Source organism: Nomascus leucogenys, chromosome 3 (genome assembly GCF_006542625.1).
Source record: "Nomascus leucogenys isolate Asia chromosome 3, Asia_NLE_v1, whole genome shotgun sequence".
NCBI lineage: Eukaryota > Metazoa > Chordata > Mammalia > Primates > Hylobatidae > Nomascus > Nomascus leucogenys.
Genome location: NC_044383.1, coordinates 152,116,098 through 152,139,413, shown reverse-complemented (window position 1 = coordinate 152,139,413; position 23,316 = coordinate 152,116,098). Strand labels below are relative to the sequence as shown.

Genomic DNA, 23,316 nt, shown 5'->3' with positions numbered 1-23,316 from the left:
CCTGAGTCATTGCTCACAGGATTTCTTTAGATTGTTTGTCAGGTGACAGACAGCAATCCCAGAAACAATCCCTGCTTCCCAGTGAGCTCAAAGAAACAAGCCTATGGTTTGGTCAGCCCAGCAGCCACGGCACCCTTCTAGAAACAGCCTGCTACTGTGAGGCGGATCAGCCCCCATTTTGTGCCTCTGCAAGTAAATCCCCCAGTGACGAGGCGATGGTGTGTTTTCTCCTGATATTCCCATATCCAGCTCTTATATAGACACTGTCTGATTCAGCTTTGTTAGACAGCTTAAACTCAGTCCCTCAGTCCTCAAAGATCTTGTTGAGGTCAAACTCTGTGGAATTTCAGCAACAGCTCTCGGGGAGAGAAGCCAGGCACTGTGGCTCTGGCCGATGGTAGAAGAAAGAGCCTGGTCTTCCTGTTTCTCTTTCACAAACCTTGAAGTTCCCTGGACAAATGTGGCCAGCAGACATGGCAGGAATTTCCCTTGTTCCTTCCGAGACTACAGTGGGGAATAATGTGTTGTCTGGAAGGTGCATAAATTAACCAAGCACGGGAAGGTGCAGCCCCATGAACGGCCCGGGACTTTTCAGAGAGATGTGGCTCGTGGTCCAGAAGGCTCCTATGACGAGAGCCATTTCAGAAGCGCGTTTCAGCCGGTCAAGGGAGCGGTGACAGTAAGTTCATTTATCTGCAGGTAGACACGGTTGTTTGGATTTCCTTCCAAGATGGACGAATTGGCATTTCTGTGCAAGAGCTTGTTATTTAGAATGGGTCCACTTGTCACCAAAACTGCTTTGACCCAGTGCAGAGCACTGTGCGGTTTTGTTTTCAGCATTTCCAGGTGGAATGTAGTTGAAAAACTTTTGGCCTTTGTCTGTATCTGCTGACTTGTTCATAAGAAGCAGCATCCCCACCTATTGATGGACTAAGAAACAGCAAAGGTTGGTGACTTCTAACATGACCTAGAACTAAGCGTGTGGCAGCTAATTGTCTGATGTGTGAGTTGGATCTCAGCTCAGCAGGTGTCCAGCCGAGATTGTCACTAGAATCCAGCTTTACCACTCCCGGTTGCCGCTTGAGCCGTATACAAGCCCACCTACCCCTGGCTCATGGATAAAAACGGGGTCTGCGTCAGAAGCAGTCCCATCAGAGCCAGACAGGGCATCCCCCCATTCAATGGCATGGATGACCCAGAAATGTCCCCACCGAGTAATGACAGAAAGAGAAATGCAGCAATCTTTACTAAACAATGAGGAGAGTGACCAGAATCGATGGATTCTGCCCAGGGCAGTCATATTCATTTGGGGTAACTGTGGCCCCCAGGGGACACTGGCAATGTCTGGAGACTTTCTGTTTTTTTCCAGCTGGGGCAGGGCCTCCTGGCATTGGTGAATACAGGTCAGGGAAGCTGGTTAGCATCCTGCAGTGCACAGGACAGCCCCCACAACCTGCTGCCCCAACGAAAGGTTGAGAAGCCTAGCCTCAGCATCCTTGTGGGTGAGGGCAGGTCTCATGTAGATAAAGGCCAGGAGGCTGATATTTTGGAGATGAGGATGGAGTTTTTCTTCTTCATTGAGTTTCTGGTGAGTCCTTTAGCAACAGGATGATGATCGACCAACAGCTCAGTGTTCCCCACGTGGTGCAGGGCGGCCCCCCACCCCCACCCCACTGTGACTGGGCCGTGACTTAAAGTGCAGGTCCTTCTAAGACGAGAGTGGGGCCAGCTCTTCACCTCTATGAAGGTCGGGTATGGAGGTTCATAGTGAATATGGAATCATAGTAGTTCTCACATTCTTAGAATATCATTATATTTTGCTTTAAGTTATTTCTGCATTTTTGCAGGTTTCTAATTTTGCCACCATAGTTACCCTGAATATAAACTACATTTAAGGTTCTACTTAAACCAGTTTACCTGAGTAAATCAAACAACAAGATTGTTCGATTTGCATTTATTTTCAGCTGCATTTTTAACTTGAGTCCCTGCTATATGCTGGGTACTGTGCTAAAGGTTGTGGGAAGTGATAGCTAGAATTGGTCTTAATTTTAGTCCTAATTTTAGGACCAATTCTAGCTATCACAATCTCCAACACAGTGCCCAGCTTAGAGCAGGGGCTCAATTAACATGGGCTGAATGACAACCTGGATTCCCAGGCTTGTCCCTCCCTCTTGACTTTGGCAAACAACACTAGAATGTCCAAGATCCTTCACTGGGGCAGTCCGGCCTCGGGTGGGAAGACACTGACCCTCTTCCTTCTCACTCACGCGGCACTGTTTCAGGCTGGACTTGATGCAGCGCATTCTGCCCCCAGCCAGTGCCCCCAGCCAGTGCTCTGATGGTTGAATGAGAAAAGCTATTATGTTCCCTCAGCGCTTCCTCTTCCTTTTATCAGACACATTGTAGATGAACAGATGTGCCCTACTTTCTAATAACTACAAGCCATTGTATTGGGACAAAACAGCTAAGTAATCTAATGTAAAACTAAAGTCTGCCTTTGTTTTTATAACCAATCCAGGGAGACTAGTGGTGGGCGATGAAGTTGTATAGGGCTTCAAAATAGCATGACGGATGGCTGCATTGCTGTCCACGCATTAGGGCACCCTTCATTTAAAATAAGATTAAAATAGAAGTAACTATTAAGTGTTGGAGGTAATCGTGATCCAGGAGGATTAAAAGGAAAGGGAGAGGTGTATTTGAAAGGAAAAATAATATTCCTATTCCATCAAAGATGCTGTATTCACTTTATAAGAATTGAGAGAGGGAATTATTTGTTGTTTTTATTTTATTCTTAGGTCTTTGTTGCTTAATATAATTAGGTACATATTCTAGATACTGCTGATTTGTATAAATGGAAGGATTCCTGGCATTATATTGGTGGGGGAATATGTAGGAATATGTAACTATATACAGTTGGCCCTTGAACAACACGGGGTTGAATGGTGAGGATCCATGTATGCAGATTTTTTCAGTAAATATACTGGAAAATTTTTTAGAGATTTGTTACGATTTGAAGAAACTCACAGACAAACCACATAGCCTAGAAATATTTTAAAAATTAAGAAAATGGTATGTCAGGATGCATAAAATATACATGGATGCTAGTCTATTTTATCATTTTCTACTATAAAATATACACAGATTTATTATAAAAACTTAAAATTTATCAAAATTTGTGTGCTCAAGCATAGACCATACGTGGTGCCATTTGCAGTTGAGAGAAATGTCAACAAACATATATTCAGCGTTAAATCATAGCTGCATCAAATTAACTGTGGTGAATATGGCACTACTGTAAGAATTTCACAGCGGCCTTCCATTGCTGCTATAGTGAGCTCAGGTGTTGGAAGGATCCGCTGTAAACGTCCTGTGACACTCATCGTCTCCGTGTGAGGAGTCTTTCTCTCCAGGGAATTGGGAATAGCAGTAAAAAATGGTATCTCACGGTTCTCACATATTTTTCACCCTGTCTAGTGCAGTACCATAAACCTTGAATAACACCATAGAACCACTAAGAAGTGCCGTGCCACTAGGGACGCTGTGAGTGCTCCCAAGAGGCAGAGAAAAGTCATGACATGACCAAAAAAAAAAAAAGTTGAATTGCATGATACGTACCCCAGGTTGAGGTCTGCAGCTGTGAGTGCCCCCCTTTTCAGACAGACAATCCATCTTGTGAACAGATGGCATAAACTCACTATATCCATAAATACAGTCCCATACACTAAATGCATTTTCTCTTCCTTATGATTTGCTTACTAACATTTTCTTTCCTGTAGGTCGTATTATTACAGAATTATATGCTGTATTCTTAATACAGCATATAAGTGTATAATTATTCTTAATACAGTGTATCATTATACAAATACAAAATATGTGTTAATGGACGGTTTATGTTACTGGTAAAGCTTTAAGTCAACAGTAGGACATTAGTTAGGTTTTGGGGAAGTCAAAAGTTATATGTGGATTTTCAATTTCTTAAGGGGTCGGTACCTCTAACCCCAGTGTTGTTCAAGGGTCAACCGTCTACACATATCATAGCTAATTAACTACAGAAATGTTAGCTTGTGTCACTAGTATCTCCCCTTCTCATAAGCTTAATACGCATACCTTGAGACAGTTCTTGGCCATCTCTACTAATGACTCAAGTTTTTATTTATTATAGATGTCATAATAGGCATAAAACTACATTACATCATTCAAGTGCCAGTTTTGCCACCTTGACCCTCTTTTGCAAAACACCAACGTCAGTACACATAGGAAGAGGAAACTGCCCAAGAACTGAAGTTCCTGAGACCAGGAGTTGCAGGCATTAGATAGAATATGGTGACAAGAGTTACGAGGATGACAAGAGTAAATACTTCATGCTCAGCGCATGCCAAGCACTGCTATAAGTGCTCTCTGTGTGTGAAGTCATTTAATCCTCACAGCACCCCACGGTGTAATTATTTTCACTATCCCCAGGAGGGAACAGAAACTCAGAATGGTTCAACACATATGCGAGAAGTCGCAGCCGGTCCAGTGGGAGAGCAGGTTCCCGTCCAAGCAGTCAGACCCCGAGTGCACACTCTCGACCCCTGTCCAGCAGACCCACTCGTCATAAGGCGGGGAGCCCCAGTGTTCCATTTTAGCCAGATGCTCTATGCATCTCAGAGTACCCAAACCATGAAAGAATGAGGCAGCATTCAGAGCAGATGGGGCTGGGCAGTAAGGCTGGGCTTCAGAATAGCTGGAAAGTTCAAGTCACGGGACCTGCAAGAAAAATCCATTGTTTGATAAACAGCCAAGGTCCCTAGGCTGTAAGGGGAAGGTGTGCCAGGTATAAGTGGAGCTCCAGGTAAAATCGCGCCTGAGTCTCCTGGTCTTATGAGTCTGGGTGTACCCCAGTGAAAGGTCCTGCCCCACCAAGTGGGCCACAGTTCAGCTGTGTAAATGCTCAGTGGCAGCCGGGCCGCTTCCTCTAGCTTCACTTCCGAGGGCACAGCGCACCTGGTTCCTCCAGCACTCAGCTGTGAGGCCCCTAGCCAGGGCCCCGGCCCCCGGCAGCTGCTCCAGCTTCCTACCCCACAGCATTCAGGATGGTCTGCATTCATGTAGACCTTTGTTTTCAGTCTGTGCTCCGAGGTCACTGGCAGCACTAGCCCCAGCTCCTGTGGATCACGGCCTGCTCGTCCTCAGGGCAGCGCCTGGGCTTGTTGCAGAAGCTACATCTTGAAAGAGCCCATGGCCTAACGCTTGGCGCTGCAGTGAGCCGCACGGGGCTGGAGAAGGAGAGGACTCAGGGGAGCTTGCGTTCAAGTTCACTCCAGAGGATCCAGTGCCAGGTCCTGCAAAGAATTCTAAGCCATTGAGAAAGCAGTGGATGGCTTCACCATGGGGCTTCCCAGTATCACGTGGGGCGTTAGCTGCACCCGTCCTGGGGAACAGAGGTGGCTGTGCAGCTGAGTCAAACCACTGCGGCCAAACCTGGAAAGAGAGAGGTCAAGGCCAGTCCTGTCTTTAGGGATCAAAATGCATTTTTTATAGAAATCATGTGAAAATTTGAAGCAAAAAGAAACAGCAGTTGAGAGTTAAGCTATGTGGAGGAGCAACATTAACCATCTCAAGAGCAGCAGTGGTGCAGAGACAGACAGAGGCTGTAGGTGCCTTCACAGCCACAGCAGAAACACAGAGAAAGGAGCGCTCACAGGCACGGAGGCCGAGACTAGGAGCAGTTAAATAAAATAGAAAATAGAAAAGAAAGAAAGCAACATTTAGATGGACAAGGAAGGAGACTGGACAGCTTTGGTAACAGATTGCATGACTGAGGAAAATGGTGGCGTAAGTTTTTCTTCCACCAGAAGAGAGAGACTCAAAGAAGATGGGAAAATGACTGTATCACCTGCCAGAACAGATGCTCTGTCCAGCCTGTGTCTCTGCACAGGCATTCTCTAATCAAAGAAGCTCCTCAGTGGAATTGGTTGGGCATTTGTATCTCCTCGAAACACACATTGGGAAGCTGCCTTTCTGGAGGATTTAACCCTTTGCCCGTTTTCCCCAAGAATACTCACCGGCGGCACTTGCGGCTGCAGCGTTTGCCCGGAGATAACTTTGCCGTGAAATATCTCGCTTTTATTATTATTTTTGCACCGCTCTAGTATACCAACTTTGGAAACAAAGGACATCATTCTATCGATAGCATTCTGCTTTTAGTAGTGGCATTTCCATTTATAAAATATAATCGATTGCTGATAATGTCAAATCCTAGAAAACGTAGCATTCCTACATGGGATGTTAACTTCGTTCTCAAACAGCTGTTGGCCAAAGATGCATTTGATGAATCCAATTTTTCCAAAATAGACAATTCTGATGATTCGGATGATTCTGATATTAGTTCTGTTTAGAAATAACTCCAGTAACAGGTTTTAAATTTTATTTTCACAGTGAAAATCATATTTGCTTCAGCCTCAGTGAACGTGTTTATGTAAAATTAAATGAGCGCTGGCAGTGAGCTGCACTTTTTTTTTTCCAAACGAGAAAGGCTTAATGTGATTGGCTCATGGTTTTGTTTCTCATATGCTCAGCCCCTCCCAGCAGGCATGCGGCGGAGGACGGTCAGCAATAAGATGTAGCATATGCCTCCTGCCCACTACCGTGTCCCCAAGCCTGTCTCTCAGGCTCCCACCCACCAGCCAAAACTTGGTTCCCAACTCTCCCACTGCAAACCTCTCCCCGGTCTTTCAACACGGGCTAGTTTCCTATTGTTTAGGAATGTAACACATTACCCAGCATCTAGTGACTTAAAACAACCTGAGCTTATTGTCTTCCAGCTCGGGGGTCAGAATTCCAAAATCTGTCTCACTGGCCTAAGTCCAGTGTCCGCAAGGCTGGTTCCTTCCGCAGGCTCTGGGGGCTGAGAGTGGATACACAGCAGATGGTGGCCAGGCCGGGTGCCCAACAGAAGTCTGACCCGCACCTGCAGCCAGCCCCTTTATCTACAATACATAGCTCGGGAGGCCAGCAGCTGTGTCAGGCTTGCAGGAAGCCAGATTGCTATCTCTAGTGACAGCCCAGGAAGCTGAACTATAACTTCTGTGACAGTCAGCCCCACATGGCCAGGACTTGATGAACGACTGACAGCTTCCTAAGTTCTGTCCCTGCTTCCAAGTCAGGACCAACCAGAGAACACAAATATACACCCAAAGCCCACAGGATGCCCTGATTTTAGTTCCCCGCCTCCATCTTTTGCAGCCAGCAGCCCCCCTCACCCACATCATCTTCCCTATGGCACGTTCCCCCTGCATGGGTTGTTCACTGTCTGTGTGCACGGCCCTGTGAGGGCATCCACTCCAGGGCAACAAAGGCTTTGCTTTTGCTGTAGTTTCAGCACCTCAAGAAAGTCAGGCACATGGCAGGAGCTCACTCAATTTTAGCAGACAACAAAGAGGCTCCTTATCTTCATTTAGCATAAATATTTGGTAGTGAAAGGCTAAGTGTTGATTAAAAGAAAAATATATGGCCGGGCACGGTGGCTCACGCCTGTAATCCCAGCACATTGAAAGGCCAAGGCGGTTGGATCACCTGAGGTCAGGAGTTCGAGACCAGCCTGGCCAACATGATGAAGCCCCGTCTCTACTAAAATACAAAAATTAGCCAGGCGTGGTGGCGCGTGCCTGTAATCCCACCTACTCAGGAGGCTGAGGCAGGAGAATCATCTGAACCTGGGAGGCAGAAGTTGCAGTGAGCCAAGATTGTGCCACTGCACTCCAGCCTGGGTGACAGAGCGAGACTCCATCTCAAATAATTAATTAATTAATTAATTAAAAATAAAGACAAGAAAAAAATATGAGTCAGGAGCTTTACTTCAAACTCGAATTTTTAAAATCGGGGTTTATAATATAATTGTTCAACAGAGCACTTCGTGCCTTTGGAATCCATTTCATTCTGCAGCAATCCGCTTGTGCAGGAAGCTGGTTACTTTTTTCATTCATTGAGAATTTTTTTTTTTAATTGGACACTTTTACTGCAACAGACGCAGGGCAAGGTGAGAACACAAACCTGCTCCAGGGAGCTCACAGCTTAGCCATTTAGGAATTGTGTCAATGACAGAACCAGAAACGATACCAAAAAGTGGAGTGCAACTCCGGAATCTGAAATTAAATGAGCTTTACAGTTGGTTTGGCTCTTTCTCTTGGCCTATTGTATCTTCAAACACATGGTACCAGTATCCGTGCCTGTTCACTGACAGTTCCGCTTGTCAATTTCCCTTCGATTGTCTGAAAGCTCGTGCAGGAGGAGAGAAGACCGCGCAAGCTCAGTGGGGCTGGGACTGTCGCCTTCGGCCAGCAGGAATGACAGCAGAAAGAAGCACCTGAGTTAAGATGCAGCTACTCTCCCTTTTTGGTAGCAAATATTTGTTATGTTATTAAAAGTACCTTAGTTTGCTTTAGCAACAGAATCTGATAAGAAATAAAGTGAGACCCTTAGAACTGTGCAAGAATATGTGTCACCCGGCTGTTAACTGTAGTGATGTGGCATGACCACGCAGGCCTGGAGCGCGGGCCAGCCTTCCTGAGGAGGCTCCAGTCTATACTCACATGAGACCGTTGAAAAGAACGTGGTGTTTCTGTGCCCATCTTCGCACTGTGTGTGTAATTTGTCAACCAAAAAAGAAACGGAATTAAGACAGATGCTTGGCATGAATAGAGCTTATTTTTAGAGGGAGAACTGATGAGCTTGGAAATTTTAACTTTTTCTACCAGGATAAAACAGGAGTTCTCTCTCCCTGTCATTAGTTTAAATTAATTTTACAGGAGAAGGTATCTGTTAAATTTTACAAATGATTACATGCTCTCTTACCTTTGTTTCAAATACGATACTGATCCTTTCGGCAAGTCAAGGGAAATGCCCTGCCGAGCGTGAGTGTTCTGCGAGCCTGTGAGCTCACGCCACCGCCCGCATAGTTACTGCCTCAAAGCCATCTGGTCAGGTTGTTCAGTGTCCCGGGAGACGGTGTCTCCACTAATGGAGAAAGACAGGGAAGGTAGAGAAACGCAAAGACCAGAGGAAGAGGGAAAGGTGTATCGACAGCGGTGAAATCTCCTGTTGCCGCCTTTGGCCAGCAGGAGGAAAGGTGTTATCAAGAGCAGCGAAGTCTCCTGTTGTTGCCTTCGGCCAGCAGGAATGACAGTGTTTGGCACGTGGCCGCATGCGTCCCTGCTAAGGAAGATTGTGGTGGTGTGCCATCCGTGTTGCACCCAGAATTGCTTCGTGGATATTCAGACACCTTGACTTAGCATCTATAAGCAAGGTGGAAATATTCAGCCTGCTTGGCGGCAACACCATGGAAAGCTTATTTACTGGCTGTGGTGGGTGGCCAGCCCCTGGAGAATGTCCTTTTCTGGAGGTTGTAGGAGTCCTTTCTAACCAGCTGTTGCCAGATGAGAAAAAGCTGAGCGAGCTTGTCGCCCGCCCCACCACACCGCTCCTACTCCGTGGCGCGTCAGATTTATTTGAGCATCAGCCTGGAGGGGAGGCCTTGTTCGTCACCACACTTACTGAGAAGGCCTCCCTGTTTTGTTGCATAATGAAGATTATAAAACAATATTATTCTCAGAATGAGGAACGCCATCCACCAGAGCTTGCTCTAATAAGAGCGAGACCAACACGGTCAAGCCAAAGAAACCGACCCCACAGAGAAGAAGTGCACTCGCAGGCACTCGGGGCCCACTCCCTGGTGCTCCTAAACAGCGCGTCCAAACCCCGGCTGCCCGCAGCAGATCCAGGTCATGTACTCCAGGACCGTAGCCACACCTCACTGCCCGCTCCTAGGTTAGCACTCTCCAGCCTTACCTTTCTCAAATAGCTCACCCTCCATGCAAAAATAAAAACAAAAGCAAAAAAAAAATTTTTTCAGAAAAAGAGTTACAGGGAAAAGCAGCCAGCACTTCCTGACAGCGTCCGGGACGGAAACGCTGGGTCAGAACTGCCTTGCCACTTCGTGTCAGAGCCTTGTCTGCTCAGGCGTGATTTGGAATAATTCTCCCAGGTCAGGGGAAGGCAGGAGCCCAGGAGGGCCGTGTGAGAACCTATTCCCACCATGACTCCCTTCCAGGATGTGCCTATAATCCCAGCTACTTGAGAGGCTGAGGCAGGAGACCCCAGTCTGTGGGACTTCCCTTCCAGGACGGGGGGCGCCATTTCCCATGCAAACCCACCCTCCTCGCTGCCCTGTGCCTCAGAGGCTTGGAGGCCAGGAGGCAAGGAAGCCAGGAGGCTGACTGTTAGGGACCACTTCCATGCCTCTGGCTTCTGGGCAGTTCTGCTAGTGCGAGACAGACACCACAGGACAAGGGTGGGAAGAGAAGTGTCAGGCCGAGGCCTTTCTGCCCACAGCCCGTCAGGGCGCACCTTCCCACCCCATGCAGCCCCTTCTGGTCCTGTGACTCACCCTCCCCACCCCGTGCAGCCCCTTCTGGTCCCGTGACTCACCCTCCCCACCCCGTGCAGCCCCTTCTGGTCCCGTGACTCACCCTCCCCACCCCGTGCAGCCCCCTTCCCCCCCCCGTGCAGCCCCTTCTGGTCCCGTGACTGCCCCTGCGCAGCTCTTTGGCAGTGGGAGCCAGGACTGTCCCCAAGGCATTACATTTTGCCTTGCTGGCCGGCCACTGACCCTCCAGCCACTCTACTCTTTTGCAAACCATCCTTTAATTAAGCCCTCTGGGTTGACCCAGTTGGTGTGACATCTGATTTTTTTTTTTTCTGGGGCTTTGACTGAAACACTCTCTGCTGCTGACATTAGTTTTGAACATCACACTGCTTCATGGCACTGACTCACAGTGAGGATTCAGAGACAGGACTGAAAGCAGCATTTCAGGGCTGTAAATGTGGCAGGTCACAGCTGCTTGGTCCCTTGCCTGGGGACATCAGGGTAATTCTATTTTATCTCTGTAATAGGAATAACTCACTTGTACCAAGTGCTTTCTACGTACCAGGGAGAGTATGAAGGGATCGATTCATATTAATTTGTTGAATCTTAACAGTGAGCCAGAGGAGTACCTGGTATTTTCTAGTTTTTACAGATGAAGAAAGCTAGGTGTAGAGAGGCCCAGGGAGCTCCTGCCACCCCACAGGGAGTGGACGGGGAGGCCGGGTCTCAGCGGGGGTCAGACTGGCTCAGCGGCTGGGCCACCAACCACATGGCACATGGCCTCCCCGGGAGCAACACCTTCCTCCACCCTTCCAGTCCTCCACGGGAGCTGAGCCTGCAGACACCCACGTTCAGGTACCAGCAAGTGACATGGCCACAGGCCAAGCTACCCACACCCACAGCAGCGTTCTTGCCTGAGACAGCAAACATGACTTCCCCTCGGGAGCAAACCAGATGTTTGCTGACCGCTGGCTCTACCCTGCAGTGAGAAACAGCAGCACTCGTGGGCCCCTTGGAGTCTCCTCCAGATGAGCTCCTGCCCCCACAGGACCTGGGCCTGGGGGCTTCTTTCATTTTCCTCCATTTCCCCAAATGCCACCTCAGAGAACAGCTGGTGTGTGGTGTTTGCTTGTTGACAGAGGTGCTTTGGGGGTTCCACCAGGCAATTAAATGATTTTGAAAGGTGTAACTAATATGTTTAAAATGTAATAAAAGTCAACATGCATGCTTAAATGTGTATCAGATTCTAGCAAATGACCAGGACACTGGCTCCGATGGGTTAAAATCCAGTGTGCCTCACGTGTGCACATACATGCTAGCTTTTATTACAATTTAAGATAGTTTTTAAAGTAAGCAAGAGTTTAAGGTAATCTGTCTTTGAAAACTGTTTACAAATACTTATCATTGTAAGTCAGAATTTTTCTGAAGACTTACAACAAAAGAACACATAGAAATAAAATAGATACTAGGGTTGATAGGGCAGCCATCTGTAGTCCCAGATTCTTTAAAATAATAGTCACATTGTCCTCCAATTTCAGCTTACAAAATACATTTTGGAAGTTTTTATTTAATATTTTGAATAGACAATATATTCTTGTGGTTCAAAATTTTTAAAAATTCATGTGGATACAGCAAGGTCTCCCTCCCACCCATGGCCCCCCAGGCACCCTGTTCCCCTCCTCACAGGAAGGCAAGGCAATTAAATGTTTCCTCCTTCCTTCCAGGGTTATTTTTTGCACCCACAAGGAAATGGATGCGTCTATCTGCATTCTTCTCTCCATTTTTAAAACAAGGGATGGCGTAGGATGCACCTGCCCGCGTAGGCCTTTTTTACTCCTTGTATCTTGAAGATGGTCCCGGGCGGTAGAGGAAAAGCTTCCACTTTCTTGTTTACTCTGCATCTTGTTCCATTGTGAGAGTGATAAAACAGATTCATGCTAAGAACACATCCCTTTATCATGAAATCACATTTGCGAAAAAATCTACTGAATTTTTTAATAAATTTATGAATGTATTTTAACCTTCTCCAATTGCAAAGACAGGATCCCGGCCCTGATAGACGGGATACCCACAGGCAGCTGGGAGCAGAGGAGTTCGGGTACCTGACGGCCAGCTTCCCTACAAGGAGTGCAGGACGATCGTCCCAGGACCTGCTTAGGCTGTGGCACATTAGGGAAAGTCCCCCACCCCTCCTTGAATGATTGTTTTAAAAGTCTGTACTTGAGAATGATGCATTTATGTTGGCAATAGAAATAGTCCTAGTGTCCTAGCTAAAACTTCAGTAGAATTAAATGCAGCAGCAGGAGAGAAATTTTGTGTCCAGAAAGGGACCCTAACTCTTCTGCCTGTTTACCACGCAAGCTATTAGGACTCACAGATCATGGGCCACTGATGCAGTCAGAGCTGAATGGTGGCCGTGGCAGAGCATCCTTTAAAAATGGGGTGAGAACTGGCACTATGGTGATTTTTTATAATGGTGACGGGGAGTGGAGGAAGGGTGACTAGGGGACAGATTACGAGCAGTGAGTCAAATGCTACCCAAGCGTTTGGTTCTCTAAAGTAAAGAAATAGTCAAGTGTAGTTGCTCATGCCTGTAATCTCAGCACTTTGGGAGGCTGAGGCGGGAGGATCACTTGAAGCCAGGAGTTCGAGACCAGCCTGGGCAACACAGCAAGACCCCATCTCTACAAAGAATTTAAAAATTAGCTGAGTGAGGTGGCACACACCTCTGTAGTCCTAGTTACTCTGGAGGCTGAAGCAGGAGGATTGCTTGAGCCCAGGGGTTTGATGTTGCAGTGAGCTATGCTTGCACCACTGTATTCCAACCTAGGCAACAGAAGGAGACCCTGTCTCTAAAAAAAATTAAAGAAATAGAGTTTTATGCAAAGCTCTGCCTAGAGACTTTGACATGATGGAAGTTAAAAGCAAATCACCCTCATATTCTAGTAGTGAAATGACTGCACATTCTCCAAATAGAGACTGTTTTAAAATTAGGTTGAACTAATGTGAGAATAGTACAAATCATGGTTAGGAAGGTGTTTCCAATCGCTTTTCTTCTGCTGTGAGTGTTGTTTGCAAAATACACGTTGCCAATTTCCCATGAGTGTGGTGCCCTCCTCCCACTGGTCCTGTCCCCACAGCAGGGGCAGCAAGGGCGGGACTTAGGCACCTCCAGAGGGATTAGCCACCAGGGGCCAACAGTGACTTCCTGTTTCCGAGGTAGGCTTAAATCCCGACACCCTGTCCTCGGAAACCATATGTCTCCATGGGGTTGAAGCAACTTTATCTGTTATCCTAAGACATCGGATACAGATGCTGGGCGGGGGAAGGGAGCTTGCATATGTCTAAACAACAAGGCAGGTCTGGCCTGCGCACCATCCCCAGCATCTCTTGGTGAGAGCCATGCGCCTCACCTCATTTTGTGGCTGGTTTGTAATTCCCGGAACAAGGCAGGCGGTGCACAGTGGCTGGAGGCTTGTTGTGGATGGTGCCCACTGTGAGGATGGGACACAGTCTATTATTTGGTGGCACTTGCATGAGCTCCCTACACATGTGTCTCCACTCAACCTTATAACACTTTAAAATTCATGTCTGAAGTCTTGTACTCCTTTTTTTTTTTTTTTTTTTTTTTTTTTTTTTTTTTTTTTTTTTTTTGAGGCAGAGTCTTGCTCTGTCACCCAGGCCGGAGTGCAGTGGCATTATCTCAGCTCCCTGCAACCTCTGCCTCCCAGGTTCAAGTGATTCTCATGCCTCAGCCTCCTGAGTAGCTGGGATTACAGGCACGCACCACCATGTCTGGCTAATATTTGCATTTTTAGTAGAGATCAGGTTTTGTCATGTTAGCCAAGCTGGCTGGTCTTAAACTCCTAACCTCAAGCCACCTGCCCACCTCAGCCTCCCAAAGTGCTGGGATTCCAGGCATGAGCCACCTTGCCCAGCCTGTACTCCTCCTTTTAGATGTAAATCTTACGCTAGTTGTCAAAGAAAGGACTTGCCATGAATTTCCAGGCAATCTCAGGTTATCTCTTGGTCGGGTGTGAGATTGTAGTGATTGGGCCACCTGGGGCCACACTTTATCCAAACTCAATGGTCCACCAGCAGATACCACCCGAAAGCCTAAAGTAGACCCCTCACTGCCATGTGCTGTTTGTTCCAGATCATCGATAAGAGCAAGAGAGACCCCTCGGAAGAGATCGAGATCCTCCTGCGGTACGGCCAGCACCCGAACATCATCACCCTCAAGGATGTGAGTGGTCCCCGTGGAGCAGCATCTCCACTTCCTTCTATTTCTTCAACTGACACAAAAAAGCTTCCATTCACTCAGAGCAAGCTTTCTCACATCTCATGCCTGTCTCAGCTGGTTTCCACCACCCACATATCTCAGTCACTTGGAGCTGACTTGCTGGACTGTGTACTCAAGTCTTTTTGACAGCCACCGCCCCAGTCATGGAGGAAGCAAGTAAAACAGTGGAAGAGAGAGCTTGTGTGAATTACAGTCCACAGGTGGAGTCTCTCATAGAGGCCCATGGGGTGCAGGGTTTGGGATCCAGGAGCAGAGAGAGGAGACAATTTTCCTCCTTACGCTCCAACTCCAAACTGATTCTAGCATTTTGAACCTAGATCCACAGGATATTGGGCCTACCTCAGTTTCCCTCATGCATAGTGATTGCTGCGTGCAAACGGTCTTAACATGCAAGCTTGGCATAAGAATAGCCAGAGTGGGCCGGGTAATCCCAGCACTTTGGGAGGCGTAGGCAGGCAGACCACTTGAGGTCTCCTGAAGGCAGATCACTTCGAGACCAGCCTAGTCAACATGGTGAAACCTCATCTCTACTAAAAATACAAAATTAGCTGGGTGTGGTGGCGCACACCTGTAATCCCAACTACTTGGGAGGCTGAAGCAGGAGAATTGCTTGAACCTGGGAGGTGGAGGTTGCACTGAACCGAGATTACACCATTGCACTCCAGCCTGGGCAACTGAGAGAGACTCTAGAGACTCCGTCTCAAAACACCAAAAGATAAAGAGAATAATCAGAGCATATTGTTTTTATTTAGTTCATGAGATAAAAGCCAGTATGGAGAAAACTATCTTTTTCTATTGCTTCTCTGAAGCAACAGCACGGCTCTGATACGTAACTTCGCCCTGGACTCTGCCTAGCCTCTCTGCGCTCCCGGCGCCTGGCCACTCAGTGCTGTCCATGCGGTAGCAGCACAGACATCATGGGAAGCTGGTTAGAAATGCGGAGGGCCAGGCCTTACCTCAGGCTGCAGGACCAGAACGTGCATTTTAGCAAGATCCCCAAGATTGGATTGGATGCACGTTACTGTTTGAAAAGCACTGCCCTGAGGCCCGGCTCTTGCAAGGTGGTTTGCCAACATTTGCATTTCTTAGCCTCCTGGCAGGCCAGGCACTATGGCTCACACCTGTAATCCCAGCACTTTGGGAGGCTGAGGCAGGCAGATCACGTGAGGTCAGGAGTTTGAGTCCAGCTTGGCCAACATGGCGAAACCCTGTCTCTACTAAAAAATACAAAAATTAGCTGGGCATGGTGACGTGCACTTATAATCCCAGCTACTCAGGAGGCTGAGGCAGGAGAATTGCTTGAACTCAGGAGCTGGAGGTTGCAGTGAGCTGAGATGGCGCCATTGCACTTCAGCCTGGGTGACAGAGCGAGACTCCATCTCAAATAATAATAATAATAATAATAATAAATAAATAACAGATATCTCCTGGCAGTCATGAAGCCATTCATCTCAGCTAAGGACACGCCCATCTTGTATGTCCTTGGTCCCTGCTTAGCCACAGATTATTAAAGCCGTTTTCTTCCTAAAAAGAGCACACATGGTATGACAGGTATGGCCATTTGCTTCTTCCCTGCAGAAGCCTTGTGTGCACTCCCACAGGACCCTGCGGTCCCAGCCTCTCCCCTCTGACTTCCCTCTCCTGCCCCCTCTGGAGTAATTGCTCTTTCACAGCAACCAGCCGCAGTGACGTGCGCGTCCCTGAGGCCGTTGTGCGCCCCGTCTCCACTCCGCAGGTCTATGACGATGGCAAGTTCGTGTACCTGGTAATGGAGCTGATGCGCGGCGGGGAGCTCCTGGACCGTATCCTCCAGCAGAGATACTTCTCGGAGCGCGAAGCCAGTGACGTCCTGTGCACCATCACCAAGACCATGGACTACCTCCATTCCCAGGGGGTAAGAGCCATGCCTGGGGCAGCCTTCGGGGAGGAGGGCGCTTCAGGGCAGGAACCAAGACCACAAGGGTTTATGGGTTCAAGAGCTGAGAACGCAGATTGTCCTGGAATTCCTTCCGTGCCACCATCGTCCCTCTTGTGTCTGGAGGCTCAGTGACGGTGCAAGGGAAGAAAAATTCTCTTTTCCCGGCCAGGCGCGGTGGCTCACGCCTGTAATCCCAGCGCTTTGGGAGGCCAAGGCGGGCGGATCACGAGGTCAGGAGTTTGAGACCAGCCTGGCCAACATGGCAAAACCCCGTCTCTACTGAAAATACAAAAATTAGCCAGGTGTGGTGGCGCACACCTGTAATCCCAGCTACTCAGGAGGCGGAGGCATGAGAATCGCTTGAACCTGGGAGGCAGAGGTTGCAATGAGCCAAGATCACACCACTGCACTTCAGCCTGGGCGATAGAGCAAAACTCTGTCTCCAATTTTAAATTTTTTTAAATTTTAAAAAGAATAATAATTTTTAAAGAAGACAAAGAAAAAGGACTGTGTTTCCAGGGCAGCAAACTGTGGGAAGCTAAGTCTATGGGAAACTAATAGAAGATGAGGGCTAGTTAGGAACATTTGTTATAGAGATTATTCTGGAGGCTTCTCCAGGCTGTAAGGGTCTAGAGTTTCCCTTCTGTCCTTTCAGGCAGAGAGGACAGGAGGGACACCTTTACCCATTTGTATCCTCCTTTTAGGTAAAGAAGGGGAGGGCAGAGAGCTTTGCTTATATCTGCATCTTTTCAGTTGTTTTCAGTTCAAAATAATCCTTACGCCAAAGCAGCATATTTTGGGGTGGCTGACTCCGCTACCCTTTGAGGGTGTAAAATCATTTTTACCAACTTTAGCCAAAAAAAATACTTTGGCCTTAATCAAAAGAAATTGAGAATTTCGTTACTTGGAATGGGTAAAGAATTCATTAACCGGAGCGCAGGGACGGTGAGGCAGGGATGACAGTGATGCCTGAGGTTCACGTGGGCCTCACCGTGATCCAGGCTGCACTTCAAGCTCTTCATTCACTGACTCCCTAACCCTAGATCACACCCACTGTGCAGGCGAAGGGCACAGGAGTTTGAGTATCTTGCCCAAGGTCACACATGAGTAGGTGGCCAGTGGGGTTGGACCCCGGCTCTCTGGTTCCAGGCAGTGCTCTTGGTCCCAGCCCTGGCCTCACAGGGCGGCGGCTGCACCGTATCACACGTGTCCTCTGTGCGCCGTCTCTTCCCAGTGTTTCTCCTGAAGCAGGAAATACGGTCTTAGCCAGCTGTGTGCATAGTCCTGAGCTTTCAGAATGCAGTCATCTCCAAACGGGAATATTCTTCCAGGACCACACATTGGGTCTTTTCTGTCTTGAGCATTAAGCACTTCCAGGTTTTCCCAGTACAGTCAAACTCAGGGGAAGCCCTTTGGATGATGTTTTCTGCAGATCTGCTCATATTTAATGAGGGGAGGTAATGGAAGTAAAGCCACAGTCTTTGATTTCCTTGCCATCAGGACCTCTGTAAACCAGGCCTCACTGCTGGAGTGTGTCCCTTTAATTCCCTTCTACATCCTCCCACTGGATTTTATTAGGACAATTGAGACGTTCAGGATCCAAGCTGTACAAAGGCATGCCACATATCCTCACAATGGCCCTCTGTCCCCTCAGAACACATTGCTTTGTGCCCTAAATAGCTGCTTTGCTTTGAAGTGTGCTGGCCCCACCATCATTGCAGCCAGCGCAGTCCTCCATGGGAGGCCTCAGAGCATGATTGCAGAGTGACTGCATGATTGCGTGGCCCCGGTCCGTCTCCCCCATGAGTTGGTGCGCCCGGGACAGCAGGTGCCTGATCTGTGCCGCTCGCTGGTGCTGCTCCAACACCTGACAGTGCATGGGGGTGGGCACACAGGGAGTAGTTATTGAATGAATATCATCTTTAAAATGCTTTTCATTCCTATCACCAGAGCTCACCACATTTCCTTTTATGTGACAGCTCCAGTAAGCTGCGGCCTCATCTTGGAGAGGTGCTCACTCATTTACTCAAATATTCATTCACTGTAAAAGCAGGTGACATCAGGGGCTCAGATGTGAGTGACCACCACAGGAGAACGGGAGAAGGTGGGGGGCCCTCTGGAGAAGACAGCAGCTGTTGACACTGCTGGCCTGTTGCCTGCTTGCAGGACCTGCTGGGAAGACAGTTCCTAAACGCACCCTCCCCTCCAAATGCACCTGCCGTCCCTCTCCTGCTCAGTCCTCAGCCCCCAAGTAGGCACCGTGCCTTCTGTCTTGCAGGTTGTTCATCGAGACCTGAAGCCGAGTAACATCCTGTACAGGGATGAGTCGGGGAGCCCAGAATCCATCCGAGTCTGCGACTTCGGCTTTGCCAAGCAGCTGCGCGCGGGGAACGGGCTGCTCATGACGCCCTGCTACACGGCCAATTTCGTGGCCCCAGAGGTAACCATTCCCCGACTGCAGACCCAGGCCCCTCTATCCGCAAAGAGAGGCTCTGCCCCCTCCCACTGCAGAGCCACTGGACAGTGGGGATGTCAGAGGTGGCTTGAGCCGCGTCAGCAGTGGTGTTGGGAAGCAGAAACGAGAACCTTCAGTCTCTTGAGCCAGGGGCCAATCTTGCTTAAACATAGTTGTTCTTACCATTCTCATTTTCCCATTGGAAAAAACTTTTCAACAGTAACATTTTTATGTAAAATTGTCTTCTGTAGACAATTTGGATGACATCTGCATATTTATTCCAAGTGAGAGAGATGATGCAGTAGTCTCCTTCCACAACCAGGACGCAGAGCTGCGGTACACCTGGGATGGGAAATGGATCCGTCACAGTGCAGGGAGCAACTAAGGTTATGGATTTCCTCTGCACCCCAATTCTCACTCCAGATTGGTTCCCCAACAGCAGCAAGTCAGCAGCTGTCAGATTGAGAACCGCAGGGCTCCGGGGTGATTTGCCACTGAAAGCTCACATTGTTCAGTGTCTGTGTCTGCTCCCAGCCCCGCTCAGAGCAGCTAGCAAGGCACCTGGTGAACTTCTCTCTCTTTTCACGTTTCCCAGGAACAAGTTCCATTAGGTTCCGAAGTCAAGGATGTGTTTATAAATCTAAGTCCAATTTCTTGCCTTTGAGAAAAGCCACTGAACCTGAGGCAGTGGTAAAGAGAGGAAGGGCAGGGCTGTGGCTGATGTTGCCGATGGGACAGGGGAGGAGGGAACTGGGAAGGAAGGCGGACTTCAGAGTCTGTGTGGATCCCGCGGGTTCTTGGTGGAACTGGACCAGAGCTGCTCCGATGGGAGGGGGTCAAGCGAGCAGCAGGGCCTGAGGCGCCTGGCATCTCGCGGTGGGTCTTGGAGTTGTTTAAGAGGTCACCCAGGGCCACTGGTCCATGGCAAAGATGCTTCTGCGTGCTGAGACACGAACGGACGTGCAGCCAGGGGCTGGACTGAGAGGCTGTTTTAGGTTATGCAGGGGTTATCCAGACACTTGAGCAACCTGTGGCCCCTTTAAAAATAACCAAGTTTGGCTGGATGTGGTGGCTCACGCCTGTAATCCCAGCACTTTGGGAGGCCGAGGCAGGTGGATCACCTGAGGTCAGGAGTTGGAGACCAGCCTAGCCAACATGATGAAACCCCGTCTCTACTAAAAATACAAAACTTAGCCAGGTGTGGTGGTGTGTGCCCATAGTCCCAGATACTCGGGAGGCTGAGGCAGGAGAATCGCTTGAACCCGGGAAGTGGAGGTTGCAGTGAGCCAAGATCACGCCACTGCACTCCAGCCTGGTTGAAAGAGCAGGACTCCGTCTCAAAAAATAAAAATTAAAAAAATAAAAGTAACCAGGTTTTAAGCCTCTGTTCATGCCTTACTTAATCAATATTAATATTGATAATATTACAGGGGAGGAAAATCACGTTTTTCCTGTTCATGCCTTACTTAATCAATATTAATATTGATAATATTACAGGGGAGGAAAATCATGTTTTCCTCATCCCGCATTAAGTTCTTAGCTGGACCGGACCCCTGTAACAAAAGACAGATTAACAAGAGAAAAAGAAGTTTATTAACACACATCTTCTCACTTATCCATGCGAGATGCCCAGGGAATGAGTCGTTCTCGCAGAGGTGGCTTTGAGTCCAGCCTACATGGCATCTTCAACAAAGAACAGAGAAGTTTTAGAGATCTGGCAAGACAAAGGAAGAGGGTTAGGGTCTCCAGGGGCTGCAGCCTGGGGAGGTGCAGGGCTGGCCGATGGAGGCTGGTCCCATGTGGGACCACATGCGTCCAAAGCTGTCCCTAGGGGAAGCCTTTGTCCTCTCTGGTGGGGGGTAGGTACCTTTTGTCTTAATCCATGTCCTGATTTTAGACAAATGGAGGACACAGAGCTCTCCTGCATCTGCAGCTTCTTATGTATCTTCAGCTCAGTGCCCCACACGCCTATGCAGCATATTTTGGGGTGGCATATTCTGGTCTCCCACAATATTGATTTTATTGATCATAGAATGCCCTAGGTTGTGATATTCCTTTGCCATTTACAAAGCACTTTTACCAACTTTTTTTTACTTTCACTCTCATCCACCATACGAAGTAGGCAGGGTGTAATCTATTAACCATGTTTCACAGATGGAGAAAGCACAAGCTCCATGTGTGTAAGTGACTTCCAAAGGTCACCCAGCTGATGGATTAGGAAGTGAGGCTTGCACCTGAGCACCACATTCATTCAGGATGCGCTGGCTGGTCCCCTCCATGGTGCAGGCTCGCACATGGTAGCAGCGATACGGAGAGGAAAGGACAGGCTCCTTGCTCTCATCTCTAAGGAAATTGAGCCGAGCTCTCCCGACTCGATATTTAATGCTAAATCCAATCATCTGCAGTAATCCATGAGCACCAATGTGGCTTCCTTTGTTGTTACTCAACTGTAACTATATCAGAGGATTGCCCTCTACTGAAATATGTAATCCTATGATGCTTACAAGTTTTGCTGCTTTAACAGTTCTTCAAAAAAATTAAACGTTATCATGTAGCCTAGAATGGAACTTCTGGGTATATACCCAAAAGAATTGAAGGCAGGGACTCAAAGAGACACGTGTCCACCCATGTTCATAGCAGCGCTATTCACAACAGCCGAAAGGTGGAAGCCACTCGAGTGTCCCTCGGTGGATGAATGGGTAAGCAAAACGTGGCATGCACACACAACGGAATGTTGTCCAGCCTGCAGAAGGAAGGACCTTCTGACACCTGGAGGAACCTTAGGGTGTTATATTAAGTGAAATTAGCCAGTCACAGAAAGACAAACATTGCATAATTCCACTCGTATGAGGTCCCTAGAGGAGTCAGATTCATACAGACGGACAGTAGAAGGGTAGGTGTTGGGGGCTGGGGGACAGGGAGTTGTTGTTTAATGGGGACAGAGTTTCAGTTTGGGAAGGTGAAAATGCTCTATGGATGGATGGTGGTGATGTTGGCACCACAATGTAAATGGGCTTAATGCTACTAAACTGTGCACTTAAAAAGGGCTTTGATGGTCAATTTTATGTTATACATATTTTACCATAACAGAAAAATCCTTCTGCCTTAAAAATTAAGGCCCTCCTTTTCAGCCTGTCTGTCATGTGTCTGGCAAGAGTACTGGTTTACCATGTGGCTGGGCCGGGAGGAGTCCCACTGCAGTACCTTAGGGTTGGCTTTGCCTTAAGAAAGAGCGGTCACAGCGAAGACACAGCGCCGCCCTCCTCCTGGTCCCCAGCTTGCCGGCATGGGATGCCGCTGGAGAAACATGCTGTCAAGCTGAATGTCCTTAGTGAAGGGCGTGCCGGTGTCCTGTCGTTCCCTCCTAGGTCCTGAAGCGTCAAGGCTATGATGCGGCGTGTGACATCTGGAGTTTGGGGATCCTGTTGTACACCATGCTGGCAGGGTAAGCAGTCGCCTCAGACGGGTGTCAGGAGGAGACACAGGGCAGCAGCCTCAGTGGCTGATCCGTCAGGGGACCAGGGCCAGCCCTGTCCTAGTGTGCGCATGTGGGCAAACCCAACGCGTATGCAAACACTCCCAGGCCTCGAGCGAACACTCGCAGACTTCGTTAGCCCCTCAGGACAACTGAACAACAAGGACAAGAAAGGTAGCCACCCATTTTCTTTAAACTCAGCTCATGAACAAAACATCCAAGTCTTTTGCCGGCATAGTCCCCATTCTCTCCGCTGAACCTGCCACTGTCTTAAAAGGTAGCAACAGATGTGCCTTCCAGACATCCTCTTAAACCGAAAGCCCCATAGCAGCTTCAGGGTCAAACAGCATCTGTACCTGGGTTTCTTGGTCATGAGTCATGCACGGGCCGGTTCATTGTGGTAAGACACGTGGTGTTACAGAAAGTGGCCTGGGCCTGCCATCCAGACAGCTGACTTCCATCTGAGCCCCACTCGCCGCTAGCCGTGACTCTGGGCTAAACACTTTAACCTGTACCAGCCTCCCTTCCCTCTCCCCTGAGTGAGAAGAGGACACATCATGGCTGCTTCTAGGCAGGAAGGTCTAGGATCTTACAAGATGCGCTGGTTCCTATTACGTTTATTAAATACTTGAATGGAGGCAAAAAGAAAAGAACCCTAGACCATCTAATCCTGTTTGCTGTAGCAAAATGGCTTGAATGCCCTCGTGAGAATGAATGAGCTTGGCCTGCTTTTCACTTATTTCATCATAAGTCAATAGGT

General features: G+C 48.4%; 1 protein-coding gene across 5 annotated transcripts in view; it reads left to right on the top strand.

Annotated features, from left to right (window-relative positions):
• Positions 1-23,316, top strand: part of RPS6KA2 (ribosomal protein S6 kinase A2) — a 445,645-nt gene that overhangs the window by 412,496 nt on the left and 9,833 nt on the right. For all 5 annotated transcript variants that reach the window (XM_030809959.1, XM_030809960.1, XM_030809958.1 and 2 more), the window contains 4 exons: positions 14,562-14,651; positions 16,444-16,602; positions 18,905-19,066; positions 22,450-22,526. In XM_030809959.1, the coding sequence (XP_030665819.1) occupies positions 14,562-14,651; positions 16,444-16,602; positions 18,905-19,066; positions 22,450-22,526 (488 nt within the window). The remainder of the gene's footprint in view (positions 1-14,561; positions 14,652-16,443; positions 16,603-18,904; positions 19,067-22,449; positions 22,527-23,316) is intronic.